Raw genomic sequence first — 15,989 nt, 5'->3', positions numbered from 1 at the left:
TCCTGGCTGACTGCTCACTCTCCACATTCAAGGACCAGTGTCCTCACTCCGGGTCCCGCCTGTATCCTCAGCGCCAGCCGACAGCCCCCTTCCACCATTGCCCTGTGCATTGGGCAAACATTCAAGGCCAAAACATGGTACAGAAACACAGATAATATTAGTGCAAAAGCAACACTTACATGTTCTTAATGTTGTTCCCTCTCTCTTTCCTTGTCTTACAGTGTTTTCTTTTTTTTGGTAGTAAGGAATCTGGTCTCAACTTTCAGCTCTGGTTCAAATATTTTTGGACCAGAGAATAAATTACAGTTTTGCAGTTTTTAATTGTTTGCTTTCCCCAGTAGTAATATTTTATTTGCAACATCCCCTGACTTACCTCACTGTGACATTCAGAGTTTCATTTTTCACCATTTTTGTTGTTAGTAAATAATGGTCCATAACAATGCAATGTAAACGGACATCAAAAACCCATGAACAGTGAAACAAACAGAAAATATATTGATCCATTTTTAAACAAAATAAATAGCACAAAGAACCTTGGGGGCTAAGGGATCCGGTGGAAGCTGTATTACAAAGAGACAACTGATAATGTCTCCTTCACTCACTCACTACTCGCTGGACGTGAGAGGTGCTGATTTCAGATAATATTCTCCTACTCATCATCATTCTTAGCACCTGCAATAATGCAACAAGGGACTTCCTCAACTTTTTTTTTAGATAGCTTTTTCTTTTTTTATCTAGCCTTTTCTCCAGGATTAGAACTGGAGTCAGGAATATGTGACGAAGTAGATTGATAAAATAAAATTCAAGATGGAAAAAAACTGAAAACCTGTAAAAAATACCTTTGGAGTGCAAACAGAAGCAGAAACAATGCTGATATAACAGGGGAAATAATATTTTGAAGAAGGAGCACCATTTAACTCTACTTAGTGAGGATTAAACAAAGAAAAGTTGCCATGCTTTGAACAATTCAACAGGATCACTTTTTATTTAAAAGCCTTTCAGACAGCTGTCTGGTTGCTAAAGACGTAATGAGGACATTCTGAAAGCTTCCATGTTACTGCATTCTGCTCATTGCTTATCATTGGCTTTGTGGTTTGTAAGTCACATTTTCCTGCTTTCTATTTGCTGGCTTTATTTATTTTAGGCTGTCCAGCATGTATTTTCCCCTCCCATGGAGCATAGCCTCATTACCACCTCTCCGACTCACTCCTTGTTTTCTTACTTGAGTGCTCGCTTTCTGTGAACAGACCTTTAAATGTTGTTCTTATCACATTTGCTGTGTATTTAGGTCTACTGTCAGGCTCTCTCTTCTGAGAGAGTTTGGTGTTTACTTTTCTTTTTTTCTCTGATTTCAAACTGAAAGGATTTATGTGACAATGTTGCTGGGTAGTGGGGTGTACTGGAGGAAAGAGTGTAGGATGTTTTTTCAAGCTCATAACAAAATTTAAATATCTGCAAACTAACTGTGCAAATATTTCAGAAAATGTCAGAATTAGAAAAGCACAAATGAAGCACATTTTTTTGTAATTGTGAAGTGCGGTGGAAACAAAAATGTTAATATGACCAAAATAATCAATACAGTAGGTGGTGCAATTTGCACAATTTATTTTTACTCTGTATAGTTTTCCCAGTAAAGCTGTATGCCTATGCAAGTGTAATGGTCATTGCAAATAAAATGTGTTGTCTGTATCGACAGTGTGCTACCACACTATGCATACTCCACTCTACACAGCTCCTTTCTACAACACTCTGTGCCTCTCCACTGTACAACACTCAAAATTCCACTCTAGGCCTCTCCCCTATACAACACTGTATTTGTCTCCACTTTAAGACACCCTACTACACTCTCTCCTCTCTACGCCACTCCACTCTACACATTTTCACTCTATGCCCCTTCATTCTACAACACTCCATTCCATGCTACTCCACTCTACAACATTATCCGCCAGTCCACTCTATGACATTCTGTCCCTCTCACTCTACTCCACTCTGTGCCACTCTGACACTCCATCCACTTTACTCTGCTCTACCCACTCCGCGCTACACCAATCTACTCTGACACTTTACTCCACTCTACGCCACTCCACTCTCCTCCATTGTACGTTACTTTATTCCACTCTACCATACTTTATTCCACTGTACGCCACCCCACTTTACGACGCTCAATGCCACTCTACACATATGGATGGAAAAATAGTAATATAGCACGCTCCAGAACACTTACTGTCCGAATAAAGGTACAAGTAAATGCTTGTGCGCCGACACGCATGGCAGTAAAAGTAATGTGAACCATGTTTCCAGATATTCTTTCACAAACATCACTCTATCAGCTCATTGTGTTCACGTGTGGACCAGTAGTGATCAGTGTTCACAGATAATATTACTGTGAAATTCTAGGTTTTTTATAGCCAACCTTCTTGTAAATATCTGTGTTGCCATCCTGAAATGGCTGTTTTATTACAGGTTTTAATCCCTTTCGTCCTTGTGATGTGCGCCTTCGAAACTGTTCAGGTGTCAGCACAACTTTCTTCCAAAAGGTAATGTGGGAATTTAAATGGGTTTCCTTTTATGTTTTTTTTAAATATTGTTCTCAAAGGTGATGGAAAACATTTGTTGTAAAAAATGTTGTCGCTTAGGTTCCCTGTATATTTCAAAAGATCAAGCTGTGGACCTTTCACATCCTCAGGATGAATCATAGCACAGATGAAGGACTCACCATTCCTAGCTGCCAGCAGTGAACAAAAGTAGCGTTTTAAAAGCAAATTTTTCTGTTGAATGTTATCAGCCAGTATGAGCCAACTATGTTTCCAGGTAATGTTGCGTGCTTTACGTGTCTCTGGTGTAGACAAGAATCAATGCTTACTTCAGTCATCTTATTACATAATCTTAATATCGCAATTCTGAAAAAAGTAGCCTTTTACCCCCTGACCCTTGACCAACCCAAGATGAAGGTCATGTATTGATCTTTGAGAATGTAACCAGGGTGCAATACAAGATAAATGTTTTTTTTTTTTACTTCTTAGTTTTATATAGCGGGAACTCAACCCAAAGGTATCAGAGCACTTTACATGAGCACCAGTTGCTTATAGACGGAAACATTCATTTTCTTAGGCACCGGGAGATGAGGTGATTTGCCCAGAATCACAGGATGTTGAGCGTCCCTGCCCAGACTCGAGCCTGGTACTCCAGCTTCGAGGTCGACCGCTCTAGCCCTTTGGGCACATCCTCTAATGAAGTATGCTCAACGTCACAGGACACAGATACCGATTTTTACCATTCACCAGCTACTTCTCACCATGGGTGGAGAACGCATACATCCACCCCAGCTGTAACCCTCCACCTGGCATCTAAGAGACCAGGATTCTGAAAAGAAATTCGCCATTATGGTTAGAAACAAAGGGAAGGGAAGGTTAAATTGTATTAGGAAAATGTCATCACGCAAATAAGAATACAAAGGAAGCATTCCACCCCACACAAATACCTGTAGACAACCTGGGCTCGTTTCTGCCTGGCCCTCACTGCCGGTTTCACCTACTTTCATTCTCATATTGCAGTCATTGTAAGCTCCACTTTGAGCCTTGTCAGCTACACATCCACACTTAAGTCACCATCTTACCACGGTGCAATGCATCCATGAAACCTAAACATGCTTTCTACACTCCCTTTTGAATTTAAGACCTTCACTCAGTCTCCCATTCTTAGTAGCAAAATTCTCAAGTATCTCTCTGGATGTATGAATTGGTTATTATATAGAATAAACATAAATGGGAGGGGTGCTGTGTGACCCCTCTTCCCGAGCCCCCACAGGCCTTGGGGAGCCCACCCCATTGCCAACATTTGTGAAAAAGGGGAGGGGCCAATGCGGCCCCCTTCCCTGAGCCATCAGAGCCCTAGGGAGCCCACCCCTGAGGCCAACCATAATCTGTATGGGTCGGTAGGACACTTGACTCCCCTCTCTGATCCTTAAGAGGTCCCGGGGAGCCCACCCCCAAGGCTGAATATTCTTTGTATGGGGAGTGGGGGCCACGCAGCCCCCCTCCCCGTGCCATGAGAAGCCCTGGGAAGCTTACCCCAGGGGCCAAATATTTTCGTAATGGGGAGGGGTGCTGATGGCCCCCCTTCACTGAGCGTAAAAAAGCTGTAGGGATCCCATCCCCAGAGCCAATTACTTGAAGGAAGGGTGCCACTCACCCGTGAAATTGGCCCAGTGGGAGGGGCGGGGGGGGGTGCATGCCCTTCCCACCCCCTACTAAATATTGCTGGGCTCTGGAGGATTGGGTTCCCGGGGCTGAACTCAGTCCAGGGAGGGGGTTGTGTGCCCCCACCCCTGCAAAATGTCACTCAGCCCGGGATATAGGGTCCCTGGGGCCCAAATCAGCCCAGGGAGGGGGGCAGCATGCATCCTTTCCCTACTAAATGTCACCAGGGGATTGGTTCCTGGGTCCAAAATTTACCCAGGGAGGGGGGACCACGTGCGCCCGCTCACCTTCATTTAAAAGTGACCCTGGTTGATGGGCTGCCCAGGGCCTTACAAGCCTTGTGGAGCAGGCCTCCCTCCCCATTTATTTAAATAAAGGGCCCAGGGATGGAGAACCCGGGATCGATAGTGGCTCTGGGAGAGGGGCTGCACAGCAGGAGGGTAGAGCACCCATCAGAAACAGGGTAAGTAACTTCGGTTTACTGCAGCCTGTTCGGCAAGTATCTTTGATTTAGTTGTGCTCATTGCTTTGGTTCAGATTAGTCTTGTGTCTAATTCTGTGCATCAATGTGTTGTTTTTCTGTTGCAGTCTTTTCCTCATCGTCCTTGTGATCTCGGACATAATGGCTCTGGTAAGCTTCTTCTATTGTGTATTCTCAAATTAGAGAGAGTAACTGCACTCATTCTATGTGAAAATCTGTCTCTTAAAGAAGTATACTAGGCAAGTTTTGGTATTTTAATGCCAAATGTCTGAACGACTCTCAGTGTATGGTAAGGAGATTTAACCATATAAATAAAAAGTGATTACTATCTTTATCTTTTTGCATACTATTTGTTGCCAGTTAATGCCTAGTTGAATGACAAAGTATATAGTATTTGTTAGACAACCCAATCAGGTTTGAAGATCTGAAATAACTACAAAACATTCAGGTAAATGACGACACCATTTTTTACCTCTCTCACTCTTTTCTTCATTTCCTAATTTACAGATCTATCACCATCCCAATATCTTACATAGTGTTCTTAACATTTATTCATTAATCACTTTTATAGTTTTGGACACTGCCAACCATGTATTGTTCCATCCACTTACAAGTATTTTTTACAAATAAGATTGGATTTACAGAGGGAGCTTTCAACAGTACTCAGTGGAGATACTTTGGCTCCTAGATACAGCTAAAAAAGGGAGACATCAGTGATAAATCAATCCGACCGGCAGTTGAGGTGAAGTCTGTCCATTTAGCGTTACTCACCATTTAAGAGTACTGTAACATTTCGTTTTTTCACACAACAATCTTTATTGAGACATTGAATGATTAGAGCACAATTTGTGCGCAAGTATTAAAGGAAGGGTGCACACCAAGAATTATTTGTACAAAGGTCTTGATGATAAAGACTCCCTGGGTTTCTGAGAATTCCTCCAAGTTGTTCTTGGTATAGGTTCACAAACTTGGGCACAGAATAGAACTTTGCAACATTCTTTGTTGTAGGCTGTCCTTGCTAGATGCAAAGCTCCATATCGTAACTACTGTGATTGGTTCGACCAATACGAGGTGGACCAGTTTAGAACTACCCACTCAATGCACATCTGTTCTTTTAAGATGTTAATCAGAGAGAAGTGGTTGATGGTATTGAAAGCAGCAGAGAGCTCTAGCAGCAGACAGGAGTTCACTGAGCTGAGAATTGGAGTGAGTCGAAGTGGAGTGAGTCGAAGTGGAGTGAGTCGAAGTGGAGTGAGTCGAAGTGGAGTGAGTCGAAGTGGAGTGAGTCGAAGTGGAGTGAGTCGAAGTAGAGTGAGTCGAAGTGGAGTGAGTCGAAGTGGAGTGAGTCGAAGTGGAGTGAGTCGAAGTGGAGTGAGTCGAAGTGGAGTGAGTCGAAGTGGAGTGAGTCGAAGTGGAGTGAGTCGAAGTGGAGTGAGTCGAAGTAGAGTGAGTGAAGTGGAGTGAGTCGAAGTAGAGTGAGTCGTCAACAATTTGCAGAAGCTACAGCCCTTTCTGAATGCAGATTGGAAATGTCGAGGAGGTTGTTTGTCTAGATGTAGAGAGAAGGTTGGGAGGTTAAGCAGTTTTTTGTTACCTTCCCTAAGAATGGAAGGATTTAGGCAAGACAGAAGTAATTCAGGTCATTGACATCAACAGAGTGTTTTTTAAAGAGTGGAAAGACGTGGCTGATTTTTAAAAAGGTCGAGAAAAAGATAGTGCTTAAATGAGGAATACACCAGGGTGATCCAGTAGGATGTCAGATGATTGGCAAGTTCCTTATGAATGGAACTAGGCATTGCATCAGAGAAGTGGTTTTCCCTTGCTTATAGTTTCAAGACTTAGTTGAAATGCTATCAGATCCACTGAGGTTTTAAACTTTCACTTGAAGTCGAAATTCGCAAGTCTTCCAACTTGTATTCTGGTGCATGAGTCACCTGACAGTTGCGGATTACAGAGGCAGCCACAGACATTTTGCTGAGGGCTTTCTTTCCTGGTGCCCACTCCTGGCCATTTTGCCACGCCCTGTGCGCTGGGGACACTGTCGCTGGTCTTACCCTGCCGCCGCTGCTCTCTTGCTTGGAGCGCGGCCGCAGTTGGGGGAGGACCGCGAGGACTACATCTCCTGTGAGCCTTAGCGGCAGGAAGCCGCCAACGAACGCGACGCGCCTGGAGGCGCATATAATCGGTGTCATCTCCCGGTGAAGCGGGGGACTCACCTGACAGTTGCGGATTACCGAGGCAGCCACAGACATTTTGCTGAGGGCTTTCTTTCCTGGTGCCCACTCCTGGCCATTTTGCCGCGCCCTGTGCGCTGGGGACACTGTCGCTGGTCTTACCCTGCCGCCGCTGCTCTCTTGCTTGGAGCGCGTCCGCAGTTGGGGGAGGACTGCGAGGACTACATCTCCTGTGAGCCTTAGCGGCAGGAAGCTGCCAACGAACGCGACGCGCCTGGAGGCGCATATAATCGGCGTCATCTCCCGGTGAAGCGGGGGACTCACCTGACAGTTGCGGATTACCGAGGCAGCCACAGACAATTTGCTGAGGGCTTTCTTTCCTGGTGCCCACTCCTGGCCATTTTGCCGCGCATTGTGCGCTGGGGACATTGTGGCTGGTCTTACCCTGCCGCCGCTGCTCTCTTGCTTGGAGAACGGCCGCAGTTGGGGGAGGACCGCGAGGACTACATCTCCTGTGAGCCTTAGCAGCAGGAAGCCGCCAACGAACGCGCCGCGCCTGGAGGCGCATATGATTGGCGTCATCTCCCCGCGTCGCGGGAGCGTCCCGGGAGAAGCCCGGGACAAGGGTGGGACCATCTGGGGCCATCAGTGGCCAGAGGGAGCCGGGCTGGGCCACCCGCCTTGGTCAAACTAATAGGTATTTTGCATGTGGCAGACCTTATTGAACACGATACCCTAACAGTCATATGACACCAGTATTGGACGAGGGGTTACGGACTGAGTATAAATCTGTGTGTGAAGGTGGGAAGGGGGAAACCCTGTGTAACACTTGGCAGAGGCGGTAGGTTCCAACTGTGAAACCTGGAGATAGTCTAGCAAGGGGTAGGAGATATTAAGAGCAATATCCCCTGCACACCTCAAGGCTACCACTATGGCCAGTACAGTGAAAACGCACTCTGCAAAGGGAAAAGTACATACACCCCTCATATCAAGCACATCAGGGTCTGAGCCTATCCCTATATTATCACACAAAGCGCCACCTACTGCGATTGATTTAATGCTGAGGAAAGTCATCGGGCGGTCTCTGGGGAGATTGAGCGCACAGAGAGGCGCATGTCAACAACACCAATGATTACCCCATCAACCCCTACACAATCTACGGAAACTATTACATTGGAGGCTTCCCAAATTGACAACCTAGAAATCTCGAATGAAAGCATTCCTTGTGCCCAGCTGGTAGAAGATGCAGCGGTAATTACAACCAGGGCTGAAATTGGGTCAGTAGGCAAAAATATTAAAAAAGGGGGACTAGGAAGGCTCAACCGAAGAAAGTGAAACCAAGCACCGTCGTGCACAGGTCAAAAGAGATAGAGAATGAGGTGATGGCAGTAGAACCGCCACGCCATTCAGGCCCACCAGGATGGATGGATGATGTTATAGCAGACCTCCAAAAACATCTAGAAGTCTTCATTGTGAGCCAAATAAAGCCGCTAGGTAGTAGACCAGATAAAATCGTAAACGAACTGAACAAGCAGGGCAAGACAAAGGACCCCACAAACATCAACCTAACAGCAAACCACACCCCGTCAGCGAATCTCGCAGCCCAGCAATATCCTATTAGTAACAACTGTGTTAGCAATGAACAATGTACCATCGCACAAGTCCATGCACCCCCCAAATCTACAGCTCAGGTGGGGGTGACAAACATACAAAAGGGTGGGAATAAGAACTCAGACAAGGTCCAACAGCAGACAAATATGCAGCCAACACAAGTAGGAAACCCCTTAATTGGTAGAGTGGCAGAAATACATCAGGCAGTACAGGAGCCAAGCGATAGAATAAACTATCCCCTACCAAATATATACTTACCCCCTGAAGCATGCCCCTACGTTGTTGTTTTTGCTGGGGTACCAGAACTCAGGGCGGGGCAGAAAGAGTCACATACAGAATTAAAAAATAAGATAACTAATTGGCTGAACATACATAGGCCCCTGCAGTGTGAGGAAGGCGGGGAGATCCTCCATGTGAGGAGGGTAAATTGGATAGGTAACAGGAGGAAATATATGCAGGGAACTGCATTATTGCGAACTTTAGGGACACCAATTTAGTGGAATACATACTGGGCAACCGAAATAGGAATGACACTAGTACTATAACATCATTACCACTAGGGTATTTTTACCCAAGAAAACGTGTCACACACACCATAAGTCACATGTATGGCAGAAAGGGTAGGGCACCAGACATGAACTGGGCAAGGAACTATGAGCAGGTAGGCCCGCCCACATTAAACCAGGGTCTCCCACAGTGGACAAACAGATTCAGTCCCCTATTGTCCCTGGATGAAAATGACTGAATATCCAAACCAGGGAACTCTCAAGAGATGACAGTTAGAAAAGTGGGCCATTAACTTATTGCCCAGGTAGATCGGGTTAATTCCCAGGTGTAGGGGCTCGCAGAACTCCCACTAAAGCAAGATGGGGAAGAACAAAGGGGCACGCAAATGAATAGGGTCGAACCCGTGTCACATGTACAGGGCACGAATGTTAGAAAAGGACACAGGGGAGGGATGAACATAATGTCCTGGAATATAGCAGGTCTTGCTGGAAAACTAGAAAATACAGATTGGAGAAATCCCCTATGTGGGTTCTACATATTAGCTTTCCAGGAGACCTGGGCGGTCGACTGCTCCCCTTATCAAATTGAGGGCTACAAATGCTTTTCCGTGCCAGCCCAAGAAAGCACATCGGGAAGGGCAAAGGGAGGATTAGCACTATATGTTGACCTTAACATTGAAGGAACGTGGACACTACCCCCCTGGACATCACACACTCTCCAGGCGGTGACATTTCAAGGGAAAGGGTTGAGGTTACTGTTCTTTAACATTTATAATTCAGGGCCTGTAAATGGATATAACGCGGTGCTCCAGGAATTAGACTGCAGACTCAACCAAGAGGCTGAACAAAGGAAAGGAGGGACAGAACCAATTGTTGTGGTAATGGGCGATCTAAATTGCCATCTATGCCCAAATCTGCTCCCAGTAACTGCAGATTGGTCGTCCTGTCCTACTAAGAGCGGGCCACACTTCGAACACAATAAGGAGGGATCAACTCTATCTAAAATACTAGACACTCACGCCCTAACGCACACAATTGATCTGGCTGTTCCGGATATAGAGGGTAACCTTACTCCAACATTCAAAGGAAGAGGTTGTTCCTCGATTATAGATTATATGGTGATATCCACCTTCGCAAAACACTGGATTATGGAGGCTAGATCTGAATGGAGCACTTTTAGTGACCATAATCCTTTAGTTTTGGAGCTAATATATAGCGGTCCCCCCATAAGGTGCAAACAATCTGATACCGAAATGAGGCCAACTGACCAGGGAAGGCGACTTAGGTGGGCGAAAGTCAATGCCCCGGAATTCTATAAATCCCTAATAGTAAAAGGCAAAAAGCAGATTGAAGATTGCCTAGAGCCCACTGTAGGAGGATGTGAGTTGGTTATAGTGTTTGGGCAGTTAACTAAAGTGGTGGACGAATTGTTGAAGACAAAACGCTCCAGAAGGAACGTTTCACAACCAGGATGGTTCGACACCAATTGCTCTCGAGCACTAAGAGATCTAAAATTGAGCCTCAAAGCTAATCCCAGGGACAAATTAAAAGTGGCCCTTTGCAGACAGAAATATAAAACTATGGTAAAATAAAGAAAGGCTACACTGCAAGCGGAAGTCTGGGCCGATCTCAGGGAGGCAGGGGAGAACAGGGATTTCAAGGAATTCTGGAGAATAATAAACCGGCCTTGTTTCCAGGATAACAGTGCCCCGGTGATTAGTACCAACATACTTCCTGAACAATGGGTTACCCACTTTGAGGGCCTCTACAACCATATCCATGACACAAAGCCGGAAGAGGGCTGGGATGGGACACGGAGTATGGAAATAGATTTCTCACTCACAGAGATAATCAAGGCTATTCAAGGATTGTCTCGAAATAAAGCCCCACGGCCCGATGGTACTCCGCCAGATCTTTACTTAAGTAACATCGACCTATAGGCACCAATCTTGACGAGAGTTCTAAACACTGCTATTAAATCAGGGCTTCCTCGATCTTGGTCTACTGCATTAATTGTCCCTATTTTCAAAAAGGGGAGAAGGGACAATCCTCAGTGCTATAGACCAATATCATTGATTGACGTCTCAGCTAAAATCCTGGGCCGGGTGGTACTGAATCGTCTTATGGCCTGGACGGAAGAGCACCACACCATAGCAGACACCCAGTATGGCTTCAGATTGGGTAAATCAACTAGCGATCAGTGTCTAAATTTATATTTATTAGTTGCCAAGTACACAAAAGCCAGTAATGGAACTATTCATATGGGATTTATGGATCTGGCTGCGGCCTTTGACAATGTAAATAGGAACAAACTGTGGGTTATTATGAATAACTTGGGAATTGACCCAGGACTTATAAATATCCTGAGAGAATTACATTGGAACACCACTGCCAGGGTCCGCTTTAGCACAGAGGGGGGGAGCACTGTTCCCTTTCCGTGCACCAGTGGAGTGAGGCAAGGGTGTATCCTCGCTCCCTTTCTATTCTCCCTGTACATTAATGACCCGGAGAAAACCTTGATTGCCCTGAATGTACACTGCCCCAAAGCAGGAACGCGTCAGATTCCGGTACTGCTGTACGCGGATGATGCGGTTCTGCTTGCACGAACAGCACGAAGCTTACAATATCTTGTTGACGGATTTGTAAAGTTCATGGACAATTTAGATCTCTCCGTGAACCTGAGCAAGTCCTTTGTGATGGTGGCAGGTAAAAGACCATCCAGGAAATTTATGTTTAAAATAGGGACCCATACATTAGAAACTGTAACCACTTTTCCTTATTTGGGCCTCTTATTTGACGGGGACATGAAGTTTGGTTCTCTGATTGAGGAACACTGCACAAAGCTAGTTTCCTCAAACGGTGCGATATTAAACTTTGCTCGCAGGCTGGGCCGCTGGTCACCAGAACAAGTGATGGGCCTGTATGGCTCCATAAGTACTGCAAAGGCCCTGTATGGAGCAGAAGTTTGGGGTTTCAGGGATGCAACCCACTTACAGCAGGAGGAAGATAAATTCCTTCGCAGGATCCTAAAGATCCCACAGAGCACACCAGCAGAAATTGCACACACCGAACTTGGGACCCCATATATTATAGATCAGGTGAAATTGAGGCCCATTATGGCATGGCTCAGAATCTGGGTAAATCCTGAGGCAGAATTAAGAAGGGTAATTGTTGAGGATTGCCTACAAAGGGATAAGGGGGTGCAAACCCCCTGGCTAAATTATGTCAAGGGCACGCGAGAGAACATAGATCAGCATAACCTCTTCAGCAACCCGACTGCAATTTCCCCCTCTGGCACATCTCGAATTAAAAAACTGCTGCTAGAAAAATTTACATCTGACATATTTTGCTCTGATCTACCAAAGAGATCAGTAGCGGCTTACCGCCTAGTAACTAATGGGGAGGGCATGGAACCCTATCTATTCTTGATGCACAATTACCAGGATAGGTTTTTAATGTGTCGTTTTAGGCTCAATTTGTTACCCCATATTTTATCTTACCCATCTGGTTTTACTGTAACAATTGAGCAGAAGGGTGCCTGCGGCTGCGACAATAGGTCTCCGCAGGACACCCTTCATTTTGTACTTTTGTGTTCATTTTATCGGATTCCCCGACGCAGATTTTTGGTGGATATTTTAAAAGAGAAGACATTTTGTCACTCTAAAACTGCACTACTCTTTCTACAAAGAGCAAATGATATGCGCACTTTATGTTCTGTAACAAATAAAGTCGCAGTAAGACTAAGAAATACAAGAGGCTAAGCAATCATGTATGTAATAACAGTTTTTTATAATTGTATGAATGGATTTTTGTAAAATATATTTTTATGATGGTTTTAATCATCGAAATAAAGATTTACTGACTGACTGCTGCATGAGCCGTAATATTGGATGTCTCATTGTTTGTCTGTTTACTCACTTTGAGTAGAAGTTGTAGTTGATTTTTAGATGTGATTTAATGTTTGAAGACTTAGCTTTGAAGATGAATGATTTGTACTTTCTTCTGGCAGCCATGGGTCTACTCAAATTGGATGGAGAAGGGATATTGTCTTCACTTTTTCTTAAGTTGTCTCAGATATTTTCTTTTAACAGTTAGATATTTCGAGAGCCATCAGAGAGAAGGTTTTTGCCTTTTCATCTTACTTTTGAACTGAACTTATTCAGCTATCGGGACCTCCATGCAACTATTGTATAATCTCTGACATTAATATATATTGCTGAGAACCTGGGGAGAGAAGGTTCAAATAAGTCTTTTTAACCAGGAGCACTAATATCATTATTTTTAATATCATGAAACCTTATCTTTTTTTACTTGATATGACATTTTCCGGCAGACGAAGGTCAATGTGAAAGAAATTTGAAGGCGGTCAGACCTATCAACTGGAATTAGGTCCTTTTTGGTCAGAAGTGTATATTTTTAAATGATCAGATCCAGAATGGAACCTTTTCAGTGCATGGGTTTTTGGCAATGTTGGAACAAATTGTTGTTGCATATACATATGAAAGCACATTAACAGGTTTATTGTTCTCTTCACCCCAGACCAGATTAAAATCACCAAACAAGGTGGTGGACTCAAATATTATGGGTCTGATTCACAAAGGTAATTTTTGAGTAAGTTTACACATTTGTGTAAGCCTGCTACTTTTTGGTATTCTCAAACTACAAATATAGGTTACTACTAAGAATAAAAAAAAAATTTTTAAGTCAAACGAAAGACATGGCCAACCACTGGTACAGTAACACCAGTTCATTGAAAATAAGCTTTTTATTTTTTCCTATATCTTACGATGCAGATAATCTGGGACCCTCCCAGTAATAAAGTGTAGGAACATTTTAAAAACGTGTTTAACTGTGAAAATAAATTAAAAACAATTTATGTTAAATTGTAGTGTACATTCATTTTTATGTTTACATGAACTGTAGAACGAAATGTATAAAATATTACAGCACTATTAAATTATTTTTTAATTAAAACTTTAATGAAAATATGAAACATTTTAATATGCATTAATAATTGTGCAGAATAATTTTGTATAAAATGTATTGTTACATTACTTTTTAAATTCAAAGTAGGTTAACATATTTTATCATTAAATAGAAAATATGCAGTATTTGTATATACTTTCTTTAGCATTCATTTATATTTAATTACATTTTTATCTTTTTAAAATAATTTATTTTAATTTAACATTATTTCCTATGTGGTTTTATTTTAAGTCCCTCGCTCCATTATTTTCTATGGGAGGATGTTGCAATACCAGTAGTATGTAGTGCTGGACTTACCCCTGTCTTTTTTCTTTAGTTAGTAGTCACTTATACTTTTGTTTGTGAATACCAAAAAGTAGTAAACTTACTCAAAAGTGCAAGTGATCTTTGTGAATCAGGCCCTGTATGTTGCGTCCTGATAAATTCTGTGCATTCGCTGCTGACGGTTCTGATTTTGACTGGTTGGGGGGGAGGGGGCTGCGCGATTTGTGGTAGATGTCATTCAGTCTAAAATTAGAGGCTTTAGGGCAGAAATATCAAGACATAGCATTGGAAGGAAAGGTAGCGACAGAGGGAAGATGTCTGCTGCTTAACCTGTTCTTGTGAATAACCGCTACTGCAGCACCATACCACCATATAAGTGCAGTAGGCACAGCAACGAGGAGCAAATGGTTTTCTAGGTCATCAGGGGGAACTTGAAGGAATTTTGGTCCTTCTTCCTTGGTGGAGTGCATGAATGGTTCAGGATAGTGGAATGGGGAAGTTGCCTTGAGTTTGTAGATGACATTTAGGTTTTTAAAACTTTTGACGAGTTAAGGGGCATGGTCTAACATCATGGCTGAGAAGACTCTCTAAGCCAGAGGCTCCGTATGTGGCCCTTCCTATTCTTACCTTATCCTGTTCCCATATGAGAAAGTTACACAGTGACGGGGTTCCTCAGAATAGTGTGGTATAAGAAACCATTGTGTTGTAGGCTGTAGCCAGGGATAAAATAAAATACCCATTAGGCCTACTTGAAGGTGACATCCTGGCAGATGAAACGAGGCTTGTGCTGCACCTGAATGTGACATGCCGTACTTAGCAGACTGATACAGAAAAGGGGGTGGTGATGAACAGAGTGTCTGAATTAAGCAGACCACTCTTACCCAGTCCAAAGATCAGGGCTTGATCCATCACCGTTATTTATCTCACTGCCCCATCCCAGCTCAGAACCTGGCTATATGCAAATTAGTCTGTCCCTGGCCCAGTGCATCATGGGAACAGGGCAGACCAAACTACCAAGCCAATTCTTCACCAGAAAGGAGACAAGCTACCGGGGACCGGTTTCTGGCATTTCAGCCTCTTCGGCCCGGCTTGCTTGAATCCTGATGGAGCAGTGAGAAAGGGACTCATGTCTGAGTATACCCTGCCACACCTATAGTGGCCAAAAACGATACAGAAAAAGATACTCTGCTTAATTCAGGCACTCTGTTCATCACCACCCCCTTTTCTGAATCGTACTTAGCAGACTGGTTGCGCCTGATGCAGAGTTCCTCACCCCTGGTGTTGCTGAACCATGAGAAGGAGCCGCTTTGGAGGAACCAGTGCCTCACCCACGATGGGTGGCGGGAGATAGCCTCACCAGCTGCTGAGCCTGGAGAATGGGTGGTGCGGTATCCCTCCCCGCTGGACGTGGGAGCCTGTGCCATACTTGTTGATCTGGCAGTGTCTGGTACAGAGCTCTCAGGCCCCCGGTGCTGCAAAGTCCTGAGGATGTGAATTGTATGTGACTGTGGCCTGCTGGTCCTCATGGTCGGGTCTCGCTTTGGGGCTTGTGCTGAGGCCAGCGCCCATTGAGCTGGAAGGAGCCGCATCGGAGGAGCTGAGGCCTCGCCCATCATTGCAGGCCGGAGATAACTGTGCCCACTGCTGAGACTGAAGGGTGGTGCTGCATGCCTCTTAGCGAGGTTGTGGGGCCACCCAAGGGATGAACGCTTGTAAGAGAAGGTCTGGAGCCCAATCCAAATGCTGGCTCTTCTGCCTCACTTAGAGT

The 15,989-nt window shown here is 44.3% G+C and overlaps 1 protein-coding gene across 2 annotated transcripts in view; it reads left to right on the top strand.

Annotated features, from left to right (window-relative positions):
* PIGN (phosphatidylinositol glycan anchor biosynthesis class N) overlaps positions 1 to 15,989 on the top strand; it is a 1,090,233-nt gene that overhangs the window by 1,046,357 nt on the left and 27,887 nt on the right. For both annotated transcript variants that reach the window (XM_078687755.1, XM_078687756.1), the window contains 2 exons: positions 2,464 to 2,537; positions 4,788 to 4,830. In XM_078687755.1, coding sequence (XP_078543881.1) covers positions 2,464 to 2,537; positions 4,788 to 4,830 — 117 coding nt within the window. The remainder of the gene's footprint in view (positions 1 to 2,463; positions 2,538 to 4,787; positions 4,831 to 15,989) is intronic.

The sequence above is a fragment of the Lissotriton helveticus genome, chromosome 4_1, assembly GCF_964261635.1.
Source record: "Lissotriton helveticus chromosome 4_1, aLisHel1.1, whole genome shotgun sequence".
In the NCBI taxonomy this organism is placed as follows: domain Eukaryota; kingdom Metazoa; phylum Chordata; class Amphibia; order Caudata; family Salamandridae; genus Lissotriton; species Lissotriton helveticus.
The sequence above is the reverse complement of the archived record's forward strand: the minus strand, read 5'-3'. Positions and strand labels throughout refer to the sequence as shown.